This window comes from Phalacrocorax carbo, chromosome 2 (assembly GCF_963921805.1).
Source record: "Phalacrocorax carbo chromosome 2, bPhaCar2.1, whole genome shotgun sequence".
In the NCBI taxonomy this organism is placed as follows: Eukaryota; Metazoa; Chordata; class Aves; order Suliformes; family Phalacrocoracidae; genus Phalacrocorax; species Phalacrocorax carbo.
In genome coordinates this window covers 62281413-62298254 of record NC_087514.1, presented here as the reverse complement: position 1 = coordinate 62298254, position 16842 = coordinate 62281413, and the positions used below count along the sequence as shown (strand labels likewise).

General features: G+C 34.6%; 1 protein-coding gene across 3 annotated transcripts in view; it reads left to right on the top strand.

Moving 5' to 3' along the window:
• RTTN (rotatin) overlaps positions 1–16842 on the top strand; it is an 88941-nt gene that overhangs the window by 52498 nt on the left and 19601 nt on the right. For all 3 annotated transcript variants that reach the window (XM_064443098.1, XM_064443097.1, XM_064443096.1), the window contains 8 exons: positions 1540–1732; positions 5260–5342; positions 11743–11854; positions 12588–12786; positions 13751–13841; positions 14913–15066; positions 15225–15362; positions 16409–16620. In XM_064443098.1, the coding sequence (XP_064299168.1) occupies positions 1540–1732; positions 5260–5342; positions 11743–11854; positions 12588–12786; positions 13751–13841; positions 14913–15066; positions 15225–15362; positions 16409–16620 (1182 nt within the window). The remainder of the gene's footprint in view (positions 1–1539; positions 1733–5259; positions 5343–11742; positions 11855–12587; positions 12787–13750; positions 13842–14912; positions 15067–15224; positions 15363–16408; positions 16621–16842) is intronic.

Genomic DNA, 16842 nt, shown 5'->3' with positions numbered 1-16842 from the left:
GTTATCTAGTTGATCTGCTTAGGAAACTTTTTGTCACGAGTAAAGTCAACCTGTGTAAAGTATTCTAAGACTGCAGCATACTGTGTTGTGTGCAGATTGCTGAAGTCAGAGCACTTTAGGAATGTAATTGATGAGTAGCTCTTTCAGGGTCCCCATCATACAATCAAGTGTCTGGCATAGCTTTTTAAACTGGCAAAGACAGTTTTGGATAGTAAAATTTTGACTAAATTTATCAAAATTTCCAAAGTATGCATTTGTCATAGCTGATATAGTCCAAATATATTGCTGACAGTGTACGAGTAGTTTTATAATTAATTCTAAACAGTTTACATGAAATACTACATTCTTCTTCAAGCTGTTTGTCATATCTGATTCTCCATTAATAGGCATAAAAGGCAAATAGTGAAAATAGTCTGTTTTTATATTACAGAAACCAGAAAGGATGATCAGTAGCCATCCAAAACTCTGGTTATAACTTACCCTATAACACAAAATTGTTTTACTCCTTCTACTTGATCTGTTCTTTGTTCTGTTTTCTTGGAACATGAACATTAAGTGTAAATGGAGGAGTTGGGGAAGAACTAGAGCCTTTTGGGGACAAACGGTGTTTTTCAAATCACTTCTTTGCAGTTTATCTACCTCTGCTCTCTCCTGACTGCCAAACAAAGTTTCTAATTAGCACTGACAAGTTTTCTTTCTGTAATTTTAACTAGCATCTTTTTGAAGTTGTCTCCTAAACCTGCCTTGCAGAATGTAATTAGTTTGAATTTTTCTCAGTCTGGGTTCTTTTGCCAATTAAAACTTCTAATTTTTATGGTCACGCTAAACAGGTTATGTTGTAGCTTAATAAAACTTGTTGTTTTCCTCTGTTACCATAGAAAACACTGGAGAAACAGTGTAACAAAGGCAGTCAAATCAAACTGTTTATTTGAAATAAGACTATGAAGTCTTTCTTTTCAGGTGTAAATCCACTTCTCTAGAAAGTTTTCCCTGAAGTCAGTATTTAAAAAGAAATGACTGAAAACCATTCCTCAAAGAGACTTTCTTTCTTATCTCGTTTTCTGATAAATCTTTTATCATAGTAGATTGACATGGATAGATGGCAGTATACTTAAGAGTAAATATCCTGAAAAGGTCATCCTGTTCTAATGTTAGTATGAGTGTTCTCTTTTTCTGAAGAAAACTTTTGCATTAGTTGATATCTGTAAGTAGAATGAAATGAGACTTTAAAATTGTAAAGTCTTGTGATACATATGCTGATTAAAACCATCCAGTTATAGCTTTCTGTGGCTTTCTGTTTAGCTGTTAACAAATTTCTCAGGAGCTAAATAACTACTTCTATTTTTCTAACTCATTAGAGTTTTGTAATTTATTATGATTTAGGTCAGCCTTAATAAAATCTACATTCGATGTTTTGCATCTGTAAACCAGCTATGTGTATACACACGTAGGGAGAATTAGGCTTAATTCGGGATTTTTTGACAGTTTAAAGGAATCTTTTACATAAAATAATTATATTTCTGAATTTTGTGTCTTCAGGGTCCCTGTGTACATGATGAAGACTCTGGCTTCTCACAGATAGGAAAACCTGCACTTAAGGCCCTTTTGTATCACTGCCAATTCTATGAACATGTGAATCAGATGGTGAAACACTGTTACCTAGGATGTTATATGTTTGATTTTAATTCTTCCAAGGAAAACAACCTCATCATAGAAAAAGGTGATATAATTGGTAAGTGATGTTAATGTAAACTTCTAGCATTTTAAACCCACTTAAATAACTTCTAGTTTTGAGTGACTTACCTCAAATATTCTTACTAAAAATGGAACTGAAAATGAATATCTAAACCATGAATTAAATATGCTGTTAAGTCAAAATATTGCTCTGAAGATTTAAGATATAGATTAGTCACTAGTTTAACATATGTCAGAAAAAGTTCTGAACTGTTACTTGCATCTTCAAAAAGTTACAAGTGGGAAAGGTATCATTGGTCCTGTAATATATTTTCTTGCAAAATATGGGGGGAAAATAATTTATACGGTTGTGACTATGACAGACCAGTAGAATGAAAGTTTAGGAAAAAGAAATATATGGATTGTTTTTAAGACTCCTACTTCTGTTGCTTGATGTGTTCAACTTGAAAGACACATCAGTAGGAGTGGACTCTAGTATGCTGAAGTTAGCTGCATTCTAAGACATTCAGGTATAATTTAATTCATAGATATCAAATTTAATACTCAGATTGGACTGATTTTTTTTTTTTCTAACCTATATACCCTTGGAGTATATCAAGTCTAACTTTCGTATTGACTAATCATTGTCTGAACAATATTTCTAAGTCTTACTATGATGCATTGTGTGAACCCACGTTCTTGTCCAAATATGTATTATGATCATAAGTTTAGAAACCTAGGAAATTCTTCAGAGCACTCAATAAGAACTGCTCAAGGGAAGGAAAATTATTAAGTTAGTTCTTTTTGGTTTCTTTCTTTTTTGTGTGCTTAAATCTCTGTATTTCCATCTTCTAAGTCTACAGATTTAAACAGTTACAGAATCACAGAATGGTGGGGGTTGGAAGGGACCTCTGGAGATCATCTCATCCAACCCCACTGCTTGAGCAGGGACACCTAGAGCAGGGGGCACAGGAACGCATCCAGGCAGGTTTTGAATGTCTCCAGGGAAGGGACTCCACAGCCTCCCTGGGCAGCCTGTTCCACTGCTCTGGCACCCTCACAGGAAAGAAGGTTTTTTTCATATTGAGGTGGAACTTCCTGTGTTCCAACTTGTGCCCATTGCCCCTTGTCCTGTCGTTGGGGACTATTGAAAAGAGCCTACTCCCATCATCCTGACACCCACCCTTTAGATATTTATAGGTATTGAAGAGATCCCCCCTCAGCCTTCTCTTCTCCAGGCTGAACAAACCCAAATCTCTCAGCCTTTCCTCATAAGAGAGGTGCTCCAGTCCCATTATCATCTTTGTAGCACTCCACTGGACTCTCTCCAGTAGTTCCCTGTCTTTCTTGAAGTGGGGAGTCCAGAAATGGACACAGTACTCCAAATGTTGCCCCACTAGGGTGGAATAGAGGGGGAGGATAACCTCCCTTGACCTGCTGGTGGCACTCCTTTCAATGCACCGCACAACACTGTTGGACTTCTTGGCCACAAGGGCACAGTGCTGGCTCATGGTCAACTTGTTGTCCACCAGCACTACCCAGCTCTTCTCAACAGAGCCACTTTCCAGTAGGTCAGCCCCCAACCTGTACTGGTACATGGGGTTGTTCCTCCCCAGGTGCAGGACCTTGCACTTGCTCTTGTTGAATTTCATCAGGTTCTCCTTGGCCCAGCTCTCCAGCCTGTCCAGGACTTGCTGGATGGTAGCACAGACTTCTGGCATATCAGCCACTCCTCCCAGCTTGGTATCATCAGCAAACTTGCTGAGGTTACACTCTATCCCTTCATCCAGGTAATCACTGATGAATATGTTGAACAGGACTAGACCCAGCACAGACCCCTGGGGAACACCACTAGTTACAGGCCTCCAACCAGACTCTGCCCCATTGACCACGACCCTCTGAGTTCTGTTGTTCAGCCAGTTCTCAATCCACCTCACTGTCCACCCACCCTTAGCTTGCCTGTGAGGATGCTATGGGAGACAGTGTCAAATGCCTTACTGAGGTTGAGGTAAACAGCATCCACTGCTCTCCCTTTGTCTACCCAGCCAGTCACACCATCATAGAAGGCTATCAGGTTGGTCAAGCATGATCTTCCCTTGGTGAATCCATGTTGACTACTTCTGATAACTTCCTTTTTCTGTAGGAATTCTGATAGGTCTGCTTCTGTTAAATTTGTTACAGAAGCATGAACAGAAGAGGAATGCTGTTTCCCCTACCAAGTTATGAATTCATGACAGACCCAAGGAAAAGAAATACTCTTGGTTAACTCAGTGATTTAATCAGAGGAGTATCTCAGCAGTATACAGAATTCCAGCCCTAAAAATTCTCAGTTTCTTCTGTGGTTGCTTCCTTTAAAAGTATCTTTTTTTCAGTCCAACGCATTTCACTCCTCCTGGCGTCCCTTTATTTGTGCTTCTTGATAGTTGTATTAGCTGGTGCAATATCATATCTAAAAGCAACTCAAAGGATTGTAGAACTTCTCAGTGAGCAGCTGAGATATGTTTTATCAGGTCATTGAAAAGCAAAGCTAAAAAAAAAAAAAAAAGTTTCCAAGAGTTTTAAAATAAGGAGGAAGAATCGTTTACGATATTTCAGGAACAAGAAACAAAATTTTGGTTTATTTATAAAAGGGAGGACAGGACAGTGTTTGCTCCCTCTCTAAAACTATAGTGCTTGAAAGGCCTGTAAATACTTCATTCATATGTTCAGAATTGTATTATTTATCTATAATGACCTGTTTCTGCTTTTTAATATGTCCCTTGTCACCTGTTCATAGAAGATCTTGATTTGGTTTACTTTCCTGAAACTAGTTTTGACATTTTTCTTCCCCTATGTATTTTCCTCACATTTTTCAGGAATACAAAAAAAAAAGTCATCCACAAAGTTGTGTTAAAAATAAAATTAGTTAGCTAAGTTTAGCAATTAGCGAAGATATGTGTAGGATTTCTACTTTTGTGAGTTTTGCACTCAATCCGTGTCATCTAGTGCTTTATTCTTCGTTGTTTTCTAAATATTTGAAAGTCTCAAAACCTGTTATTGACAGGTTCATGCTATAAAATTTTTGGCACTTTTTATTCTGAAACAGATTTGCAAAGTAATTCTGTCTTCATTATATTTCCGAATAAGAGTTCTCCTGAAACTGCTTCTCTTAAAATGCAAATTTGAAGTTTTTTGAAGACAAGGACATCTGCTCATTATGTTTGTGCTGTAAGATCCCAGTATGTTCAATAGTTTTGTACTATTAAGTTTTAAATAAAACTGAATCTGAACTAATTCAAATTACTAAAGGCTATGCAGTTGCAGTTTGAGTTGTGTAGGTTTTCTCAGACTATTTTATGTTGCAGATGAAAATTGTGTTTTATTTAATTTCTTCTTATTCAAGGGATATGCTGGATAAGAATTCATAGGCACAGTGTGTGAAAGCTTATACTGCGAGATCTTCAGAAGGATAACTGTGATTGGCTACTTCTGTTTCATGGAAACAATCCTCTGAAAAACATGTTATGCTCTATGCTCTCTGCTGGCCTTGTAGTAATGAAAAAGAAAACTTTCTTTGTGTTCAATTTTAATTCTTCTTTCATACAGATTTTGATGATCCTCTTAATCTTTGGAAAGCTCCATCCAGTCAAAGCGAATCTTCACATTCTCAGTCAACGTCTGAAACTATGGTAACTTAGAGTAATCTGTTTGTTTCAAATATAAAGTTGTTCATGAAGCTCTTTGAAGACTAGTACTCTTAAAAATGCTTTAAAAAAACCCAACAAAACCCAAAACAAAATTGAAATTAAACTGAAAATTAAAAAGCTGAAACTAAATTGAAATTTACTCTGGAGTAGCTTTACTGTGTTAAAGAAAACTTTTACAGTCATTTACCTGAGCAAAAGTAAATAAAATAGCTTACTGTGACTAGTTAAATGCATAAGGCAGTGCTAAATTCCGTAGCTTCTCACAGCAAGATATATTCTCTAGACATTACTTTGTAATTGGCTTTATTGACAAAATGCAGTCATCTCCATCTACAGTTGTCACTTCTGCTGCTTTTATCCAAACTGTCCTTTCAGAGTGAACCTATATTTATACTACACAGCTACAGAACTGGATTATTCAAAACAGCAGAAGTACATTGGGTTAAACTTATGTTGTATGTTGTAATAAACTCTGGATTCTGAAAATGCTTTTATAAAACATAAAAGTGGCCCAAGTGTAAGACCCAAAATAGACATGGAAAATATAAGAAAGCAGGTGGCTGCTTGAAAAATTTGTTTCTGGCTAGGATGATTACAGGAGTGAAAGGCTGTAAACATATGTTGTCTTTCAAGATGACAAATGCAAAGGAAATACATTCTTTCAGTTCCAGAGTAAGTTTGTTTTTTTTTTTAATATCAGATCAGGCTGTAGGGGAAGCTTTTTATAACATTCATTAGTTACCTGATAAAAATGATATATTTTTAGTGACTGCAGCATAACTCCAAGGAAACTCTGACATGTTGCACTGAAATCCATTTTTATTTTGTATTTTCTTCAAAAATTGTTGATTTATGAATAACCATCTAATGTAATACGGAATCATAGAATCAAAACTCAGAAGTTTCCTTTCAGCTAAACAGATGTGCTGATATCAGTCTGTTAAAGCACAACAAGATACTCTCTTATTTTATTAACTAAAATTGTTATGCCCAGTTTTGCTGTGGATCATGATAAAAATGAAAGCATAGAAAAGCCAGTAGTGAAATTTAGTTTCAAAACATTTCACAATTATAGTTTTTCCTTACTGTTTTGTCTCTTTATTATAAATGTATTGCTGTCTAGTTTCTGTTATTGTTATCTGGCATGTTTTTAATAATTGAGGAAAAAGTTTTAAGCTAAAATTTCTTTTTCAGAAATTTTATTAATGAATTTAATTTTCATTTATCTAGAACAAAACAACACCAACACCACCCCAAAACCCCTTAGGGTTATTTTAAACACAAATACAGACGTTTGAATATTTGAATATAAAATAAATGAAAGCACATATAAATCAGGAAGTAGATGTGAGCATGAGTACTGATTAAAAAACATTTACTTAAGAATCTCAGATTGTTTAAAAGCAGTTGTTTCCAAATTACTTCTTACTGAATAAATTGAGTGCCACTTTCTTAAAGGAATAGAATTTGAAAAAATTTGATCTTGTTTTGTTCATGTTACTTGAAGGAAAAATTAAATTTCAGCAATTCTTATCAGGGTTGAGTGTCTAATCTACTTGAAGTTGTACTTGAGTTCTCACGGAGAGTTGAAGAATTAATTACATGAAATTGCTTCAGCTTCAGTACCTTAAAAGAAGAAAAAAGGAAAAATAATTTGGAGTCTACTAGATCAACTTCAAGTGTCTATATTTATATGTGTAAAGTAGCATCATAGTTTAACAAATGGACAGTTAATTATTTAAAGTGGAAGGCACAGTGTAATACTAAGATGCTCATTTGTATTAGTCTTCCAGATGTTGTAGACTTCATATTTGCTAAGATTATGCTCTTAGAGCTAATGTTAGTTTTATTCAAGTTTGGTTTTTGTTTGGTTTTGCTTTCCTTCTTTCCCTGATACATAAAACGATTTCACACAAAAACTTTGGTTGTCATTTACAGAAGTTAATTTAATTTCTGTTTGTCCTTCATTGACCTATTTAGCAGCTGTAGATTTTTTTTCAATTAACTAAGTTTCTTACCTTTAAAAAAAATACCAGTGCTGACATGACAGATGGTAAGTTTCCAAGCTGGAAGGCAAGATGTAGAGGTCTGATGTTCCAATGCCAGTATTAATTAGGAGAAGAAATATAGAGGAAGGGAACTAAAGCTAAATGCAAACTATTTCAGAGGGCAGTTAATGACTATTAAGTGTCTATCTAGTAAAGTTTAGAAATAATTTTAAAAAAACCAAACTTGTCCTGAAATCAGGCATTTCTCAGTTATTCCTATATAACTTCACATTTTATGTTCCTACGCTTTGTCCCAAAGCTTTCCATTTTGATGTATGTGAAAAAGAAGTACATTTAGGATGTCATTACCAAAAGTTTGTAGAAGTTTGTCTCTAAATTTTATATATTGATGGTACCAGGAAGATGTAGTTATTCCATGCCCACTAGATGGCATACTTTCCCTATCACAGCTGAAAGGGAGTCTGCCGGTCTATTGAAGGGAAAAATGGCGCGGGGGGGCGGGGGGGGAGGTGGTTTTGTTTATGGTACAGATTTGATGACAACAGCCAGAAATAATTGATAGTTACCAGCTATCAAACCAAGTAGAATCATTTCAACTGGAAGCTCTTCTGATATTTTAATAACGTTTAAAAGCAAAAAAAAAATAAATAAAATCTTCTAAATATGTCTATATCCATTCATTCCAGGAATGTCAGAGTAAGAAGCCAAAACTGCTTTTTGCTTCAGTAAGCCACATCCTGAAGATCTTTGCAGAAGCAAAAGTGGTGTCTTTTTGCAGAATTTTATGGATTTATTTTCTGTGACGAGAAAAGGCCTGCTGGATTTTGGTTTTGTTCAAATCTATTTGGAAGCAGTTCTGACAAAAAGACACTATTATTTTTCTCTGTTTTCAGATTTCAAGTAATCAATACTTGAATTAAGCTATCTGCTATGAAAGGCTGATTTCACACAGGGTTCATATAAACTGAAGTGAAAATAGTATCTAAATTACTTTTTGGCTTCATCTTTTTTTCCCCCCATCCCCATTTTTTTTCCCAAATTTGCAGAAAGTAAAATTGAGAAAATTAAAAAGCAAGTATATTAATAACAGAAATTATTCTTGTTTTACTTTAGCCTATAAAATAGTCTTTCAGAGGTCTTGCAGAGGCCTTAAGTACAATTTTCCCCAATTTGTAGAGTAAAGAATAGCAAAGTAGGGGTGAAAACAATGATTCAAGGTCACGTAAAAAACAGCAGCATAGCTGGATTGCGTGTACTCTGTTAACTCATATGCACTGTATTTGGTGTCTTTAAGATCTCAGTGGATTACAGGTTTTTGACAAATTATTTTTCTCTAAACTGGAGTGTGGATACTGCAAAAAGTCCAATTCTGAGAAGATTAAAAGTCTCTGCCTTTTATAGAATTCATAGTTTAAATGTTCTTTCTGGTTATCATTACAGAGGGCAAATCCTTATTCTTATTTTAGCCAATGTGTTGTTTTGTGTTTAGTACATATGACTGAGAACACCAGTTAGGATGGAGATACCAACTTGCTTCACACTGCATAAATACACTAGGGCTGTTCTGTGCCCAGGACTGCTGTGCAAAATGAGCAGTTATTTAAAAACTTGAGCTAAAAATGGTGCAGGTTAAAGATCTACAGATATTTCCCAGATAGCTTTAAGTCATGGCCATTCTTTCCTATGAAATCTTGCTATTTTATAAAAATGTGTGCTTTATTTTCTGGAACCATGGTTATCAGAGTGCTATACAGTTAAGTGATTTAAACCTTTGAAAGGAGAACTGAATAGAATTAATCACTGCAAGTGTATTAAAGGGATTTTTATACTAGAGGTTAAGAAAAGACCTGTTATTCATATCTAGTAGATAAATGGCAAAATCCTCACATTTCTTCTGTATTTCCAATCAAACAGTTTTTCTTTTCTCTTGTATTAGTTCTAATCTATAGTCAACATGTCCACCCACACATCCCTTTCTTTTCCCCAGTTAAACTCCTTTCTGAAGTGTGGTGTTTCACTGTTAAGCAACAGAATGCTTCTTTGCTCCCAGAAAGAATATGGTGGCAGTAGTAAATATCCTTTAATAGATACAATGTTCCAGACCCCCAGTTCATCCTTATCAAAGGTGATGTGTAAAAGCAGTAATATCTTTTCTCTCCTGGAAGACAGAACATCATGGAAACAATCTCATTGTGTTACTCTATGTTTTTTTGGTTAAGATAGCAGAAAATTTCTGGTTTTAACCCATGCTCTGCTGTGAAGCAATTACCAATGAATGTTCCATTAGTGCAGGAAGCTGATATTTTTCTAACCAGATAGAGCTTTTACTGATCTTATTTTTTTAACATATCTAAGACCTTATTTTTATTTCTTTGCCCAAAGTGTTTAGACAGTTTTAGAAGATGAAGAGTTGTGCAATGTAGAAGATACTATTTATTAATATGTGAAACCTTGTATAAAATCATAATAATATCTTTAAAATTACTCTTAGCATAGTAATAATTCCTTTTAGGCCTTTACTTGTTGCAAAAGAACCATATGGACTCTAGAAATTGCATTTTGGGTTTGTACTTTTAAAGAAAAAGTTATGGTTTTTGTCATTTATTAGGAAGCTTGGAATTGCCGTATAGTACTGAAAATATGCAGAATTTACCATGTGTCATGATGGATTGATTTATGCTAATATAAATATTGGATTTTAATAATTATTTAAATCAGCAAGCATGAAACTTTATTTCAGTTGGCAAATATGAGTTTTATATAAACAGAATTTGAATTTCAGTTGGTTGGTACAGTTTGGTACTGTGTTTTGCTAACAAGGCAATAATTTAGCCAAGCATGTTCTAGTGTATGTGACCCAAGCTATATGTGAATCATGGGTTTCAGACATGCACCCCAAATCCTATTGTAGCTTGTCTTCTGTGTTACAATAACATTCTAGCTTTTTTGATGAACAACTGAGTGTGCTTGAGGAGAAAGATTCAAGACTGTAGGATAGACAGTAGAGGAGACCAGAGGAAAATAGGAGAGAGAAGGGAGTTACGGCATGGAGGTGGCAACCTTTAGGTCATGCAGGGACTCTGGTCTCAAGTAAGGATGTTCTGATAGAAACCTAATAATATTTGGAAGTGATGGGGGGAAGAGGTGGAGTTAAACCTTCTAGGGGGTGAGAAAAGACTAAGTAGAGAGTTTCTGTAGCTCAAAATTCTGCTGAGTATATCACAGCAAAACCTGGAAAGCAGTGACCTAACTGCAAGGACATAATATCTAGGAAGGGAGTAATCTACAATTTCCTTCCCTCCATCCTTCTTGTCAATTAAGTCACTTGTGACTTTTCCTTAGGTAAAAAAAAAAATTCCAAATGATATTCTAATAAAAATCATGAAATTCTAAGAAAACCTTTGAAATATTTCAGTCTTCCTTAGAAAGCTCACTGTGAGGAGAAGTCTGGACTCCTTCAAGCTGTGACTGTCTTAGAATTTCACAGGCTTCCCCAACATTCTTTATCCTTTACATTATATAGGGACACTGGAAGAAGATTTATCTGATGTGGATTGTCCAGCTAGAAAACAAAAAACAGAAGTGAAAAAGTGACCTGACATAGGAGATGCTTATCCCATACTTGAAATAGGTCACAGGTCTTGTCTTTCAAAAGCGTGTTACTAAGCTGGAGATTCTAGGTCTCCTGATATCAAGCTTGTGGTTTTAAACAGAGTTGCAAGAGCATGGGGAACTTTTGAAAGCATGCAATAATTGGCAGAAGGAGCATGGTAGCATGATAGAAAATTATCTACTGTTGTGTAAATCTCATATCTTCATGAAATGAATACGTGCAAGGATCACAGGACTAAGGTTAAGAGAAGTAACCAGAGTTGGAAAGACTCTAGAACTTCAGCTTTGGCTGATGACTAATGCACTTGTGATATTTTTATCTGAGTGTGTCCCGGTACAAATGGGCAGGCACTGATATTCTCAGTAGAGCAAATAGTCCATGAAAAATTTGAGTTTAAATGCTTCAGTAATGCCTTTCTATCTTTGTCCAAATGTAGACTGAGTCAATTATGTGGATGAAAAAGAAGGATTAAGAGGAGGAATTTCCAGAAAGATGGGTGTTGATCAGTTTTTAACTGAAATGTTTCACAGTGTTGCACATCTGTCAATAGTTTCAATTATTGGATGTTTATAAATTTTATTTTTATATATATATACATACATATAATGAGTAAAATTTAATCAAATTAGTTTTGAACAGTAATTTTTACATTGGTTTTGGTTTTGTGAGCTTGTTAGTTTGGTGAGTTAGTGGTTTGGTTCCCTCCACCGCTGCTCTATAGAAGCTGGAATCAACTAGTTTCCCTTTTATGTCTTTCTAGATTCGGTCTGCATCACCATCACTGGGGAGCGTTGCTGAGCTCCAGGCAATAGTCCCAACAAATTCAACCCATTTTATTCCTGAGTCTGTAGTTGATCGGCTTATGGCACAAGGTAAGTCAGTCAAACTTTGAGTTTGTGCACGTAGTGATGAACACCATATAATAGCCTCCCATATTCCAGTACTTGTACATGCATATAAAGCTTGCGTATTGATGGAACAATCACCATTAATGCTCCTAGTAGTTGTTTTGGAACACAAACATAAAACGCTTCGTTTAAAATGGAGTGAAATATATTTGACAGAAATAAGTGAAAATGGTTGATACTGCTTGAAATATAAATCAAAACAGGTTCTATTCCTCTCATCCAGTCATCCTTTCAAAACTCAGTTTTGCTAGATCTGTCATATGCATACATGCACACACACAGACAGCTGTGTATATAATTCTCTTTATATGTAGAAAGATAAAATGTATATAATGTGAAAGAATATATAAAATGGTGTATGTGGAAATAGATATCTGCAAATATAAAATATTTTTCTGTGAAGGAAAGAAGTGAAAATTTGTATCTCCCAAATTTACCATTAATCTTTAACAATTATTAGTGCCTTGTAGAAGGAATATTTCATTTCAGAACTGTTTTAAATAACACTTTCCTGTATCTGATTTCTTGGTTTTGGTTTGGGTTTCTTTTTTCCCCTCATTCCAGAATATACTGTTTTAAATGTCGAGGGAACTTGGATATTTTATGAAAAAGAAAAAGCAGTTTGTTTTGTGTACCTGCTCTAACCTTTTTGTGTTTTTTTCTTTTTCTTTTCTGTTTTTTATTAAACATATTGTAGGTCAAAGTGATACAACCACAACAGAATCCTCAAGTCAACATGATTCTCCCATGTCTGCTGCCCTGCCTAAACAGCGTGCTGTAGTCACACCTGCCCTTTTGTCAGCTGTTTGCAGCCTTCTGCACAATCTGCTGGTTGTCACACCAGAAGATACTGGAATTGCTCTTCAGCAAGCACATTTGCTAACAGCTCTCAGCAGGTATGAGATCAATAACTGCTGAACGACAAACAACATGTAGCAATAGAGGTGAAAAGTTTTAAATGAGATCTACCAGTGTTTCTTACCAAAACTGTTAAATATATTGATCACCTCTTGCCTCCAAAGTATTTAGAAATGCCCTTTTTTAAAAAACACAGTCAACAAAAGAGAGGAATTTGGTTTATTTCTTTTTTTCACAGAAAAGGTAATCACACTGGTGATTTCATTCGTAGTGTCTGTGTTCTACAGGACTACTGTCTTCCTCAGTAATGTTTTCGTTTTTTGTCTAGATAGCCATTTAGTCATCCTTTTCGGAGGGGTAATTTTCTAACATGATATAGTCAGGTATTCACAGGTAGATCATTTCAGTTCATTTTATGATTTTTTTTTTTTAATTGTATGCAGTGTTTTTAGGATGAGCCAAGGGCATTCACCCTAAAAAAGAGTAAATAATGCCAACTTCAGAATAGTCTTCAGATTGTGTTCCATGTTTCCATTGGCATTTTAACAAATTCTTTCACTTGTAGAAAGTGTTTGGAAGTCTTGAAATGAAGCATGAAAATTAGTTCTTTTTTTTTTTTTAAGGTTTTCAAGAGCTTTTGTAGTTATTCATACTGCAATTAATGGAAAAAAAAAACCCAAGACCTTCTTTTGAAAGCAGTTTGTATTATTATATAGCTGTTCATTCTTCTACAGGAAAGAAAATAAGCAATCAAATATAAACAAAAAATTTTTACCAGTGCAGTCACAGCCATTGTGGAGACTATTTTGAAACAACTTACAGCTACTATAGTTGCTATTGCACTATACTTGCTGCTAAACCCCACTATTTTAAGAAAGTTCTTAATAATTTATTTTTACTCTGTCTATTTAAAATGCTCTCTTCTATGGAATATTAAGTTAGTAGAATGTTTAGTCGTTTGATTAAGTATATTTCTAACCAAATTACTTTATTTTATTTTAGTCTTGTAAGTGCTAATCTGGTTGAGAGATGTATCTTGGAACTGAAAGCTCCATTGGGTCATCCATGTCATATAGAACATATAAAAGCTCAGGTTAGAGAAGTGTTTGTTACTTTCTAATTTTTTAAAATTATGATATTAAATGTTTGCATAATCTATACTCATTAACATAGTTCAGACACACTGCTATATGTTACATTCATGTGAATCTCTGTGCTTTAGACAAGGTTTAAAGAAAATAAACCATGTTATATTCAACACAGACCAATTTCTGTGTTAGAACTATAACTAGAACCATCAAACTGAAAACCAATTGTGTTTTAAAAATACAAACTGAGTTTATCAGTTACAGAAATCATGTAATAGAATGCCTATGTATGGTATTGAAGTATGAGCCAGATACAGTTACTGACATATTTAATATTTATTTTCCACAACAAACCCAGCTGCTTTGTGTTGTCTCCAATCCTGCAGACACTTACATAGTTCTCAATTTATTTCGATGTATGCAAAGCATATAGGGTTCCTGCCAGTGGAATTACTTTTGTACCAAATTTAACTCTGTATATATAATATATAGAACATACTATGTTCATGGCACAGCACCATTTTAAAGCTTCTGCTGCTCTGCATTCATATTTACTTCGAAGAAAGATACCCAGGTTATAGAGAAAATATGTTTCTGCAGAAATCTTGTGAGAATAAAAAATAAATATGTCAGGATACTATTTTTTTCCTAAAGCTTCAACTTGAGCTTCTGTTTTCAGGAAATACACATATATTCATCAATATTAATGACCATTTTTATGTTTTTCTTTGTAAGCTTCCAGAGAATATGTACATATAAGGAGAGTCATTACTTTCTCACAAGGAACTTTATTCTTTGTCACTAGAAAATTGATTTCACGCATGTTTCCAGACTAAGAATTCTGTTTCATCTTCTACAGTAAAAACTGAGAGCAATTTTTAATTTGTATCCTATTATTTCTGTTAAGTGGTGTGTATTAATTCAAAATGTTATGAATAAGCTGAGGAGGTCTTTTCCAACCTTAATGATTCCATGATTCTGTATACGTGTAATGTGAGTACTTAAATTAAGAAAAAAATATGTGCAAGGTGCAAATATATGGCATTATTTCATATCTTTTTAAAAATATTTAACAGGTGTTATTACTACTTCAATACTTGTCATCTGTGTCCAGGCTTCTGAAATCATGTTTATTGGTGGACTCTCAACTTGTAATCCAGGATGAACTGTTGAAACCTCTCTTGGGAAATACCTTCACAATTCTCGCCATTCGCACCAGAGATGGGTTAGGTAATGAAGTACTTTGTTTCCAGTATAACTAGGCAGAGGCAGGTCGTCATTGATGTACCACCTTCATTTAAATTGGCAGTTGTTGTCAGGCGTAGCTATCCAGATTTGCACACGTGTGAATGGTTTGATTTTTTTTTTTTCCTGTATTATCTTTGCAGATGCCGAGTTAACGTCTCTACTTCGTGAAACATGGGTAGACCTTTTCAACCTTCTTGCTACATTATTGTGGAAGAGTGGTCATATATCTTTTCCACCTGTGACAGCAGCCCTTGCAAATCACTGTACAGCAATAATTGGTAATAACTATTCCTGGATGGGTTTTAATGTAGCAACTAATAAAATAAACAAATAGAAGAGAGGGGCATTGCTGTTTAGAAGCTGTTAAGTAATTACTAATATCCAAAATGAAAACCAAATGTGTCCAGAGCTTGACTGGCTTTTCCCTGTAATGGGATTTTTATAACTCTCATACTATCAGACTAACTTCTGAACTGCCAGATAAAATCACAACTTCTGTTTGCATATATGGGTTACTGATACTAGTTGTAAAACTTAACCAAATATGGCACCTTTGAGTAAAGCCTGAAATGATCCATTAGCACTTCATTTTTTTCCTTACACGTTTTGGGTTTTTTAGGTTTGTTTGGGTTTTTTTTCATGGTTTGTTTTTTGTTCTTTTTTGTTTTTTTCTTTTTGTGTGTGTGTGTGGTTTGTTTTGTGGTTTGTGGGTTTTTTTTTGTCTTACCTAAAAGTAAAGCAAAATTTTGAGGGGAAATAAGAGATATAGGAATTAAAAATTATTACCCAGGGTGTGTGTTTGTTTGTGTTTTGATTATTTCTTCATTAGTTGCTTGCCAAGTCAGGGCTCTAGGTTACCAAGGTTTCTTTGACATGTTTCAATACTGAAGTATGAGCATAGTCCATTCAAACTTGTGATTTCAGCCAGGTGCATGTTAAGTGAATCCAAATCCAGTTGCACATAAAGCAGCTGATGAGTACTGTTGGAATTATAATGTAAGCTCTTGGATAAAGTGAGAAGAGTTCACAAAATTGTCGAACAAATGAGTGATTTAGCAAATAGAAATAGCTTTTTTTGTTTTATAGTCAAATTAATGCAGAGCAATTAATTTATCGAAACCTATAAAATTGAAAATTTTCTTTCTTAGATTTTTTAAGACTTATCAAATGCATAGAATTTGTAGAGTTCCTTGTGCAGTGCACAGGTATAACTGCTTATTGGCCTTCACACACTTTATTTGATAAGTCTTTCTGAGTTCTGAAGCACTTAAGCTTTATTCAGAATGAAATATAGAAGTTTTTATTTTTCTGTTTAACCTTTCAGATAATATTTGTGATTGTATTCATCTGTCAACCACATATCCTGCTTTATATATGGCTAGTTTACAGTTCCTCTCTGTCCTTTTGAATGAGGAAGGAAGAAGACAGCTCCAAGATAAGCAGAGTATATGTCAGAATCCAACTATTAGCTTTCTTCTGGATCATGTTGAAGTATGCCAGGCATCAGTAACTCAACTTACTGCATTAATTATTCAGGTATTTAAAATCTGATTGTGTGAATGCAGGATATATTTTTGCATTTTTGTGTTTTGTTAAAAAGGTGTGTAGTTACCTAATGAAAAATCAGTTGTTTGCAGTGATGAACCAAGACATCTTTGATTTGAGACATCTGTTACACTGATTTTTTAAATTCATGTAATAAGATGGAACGATTGCCAAGAAGTAACTTCACAAGCTGTCCTAAATGATTTTTTTACT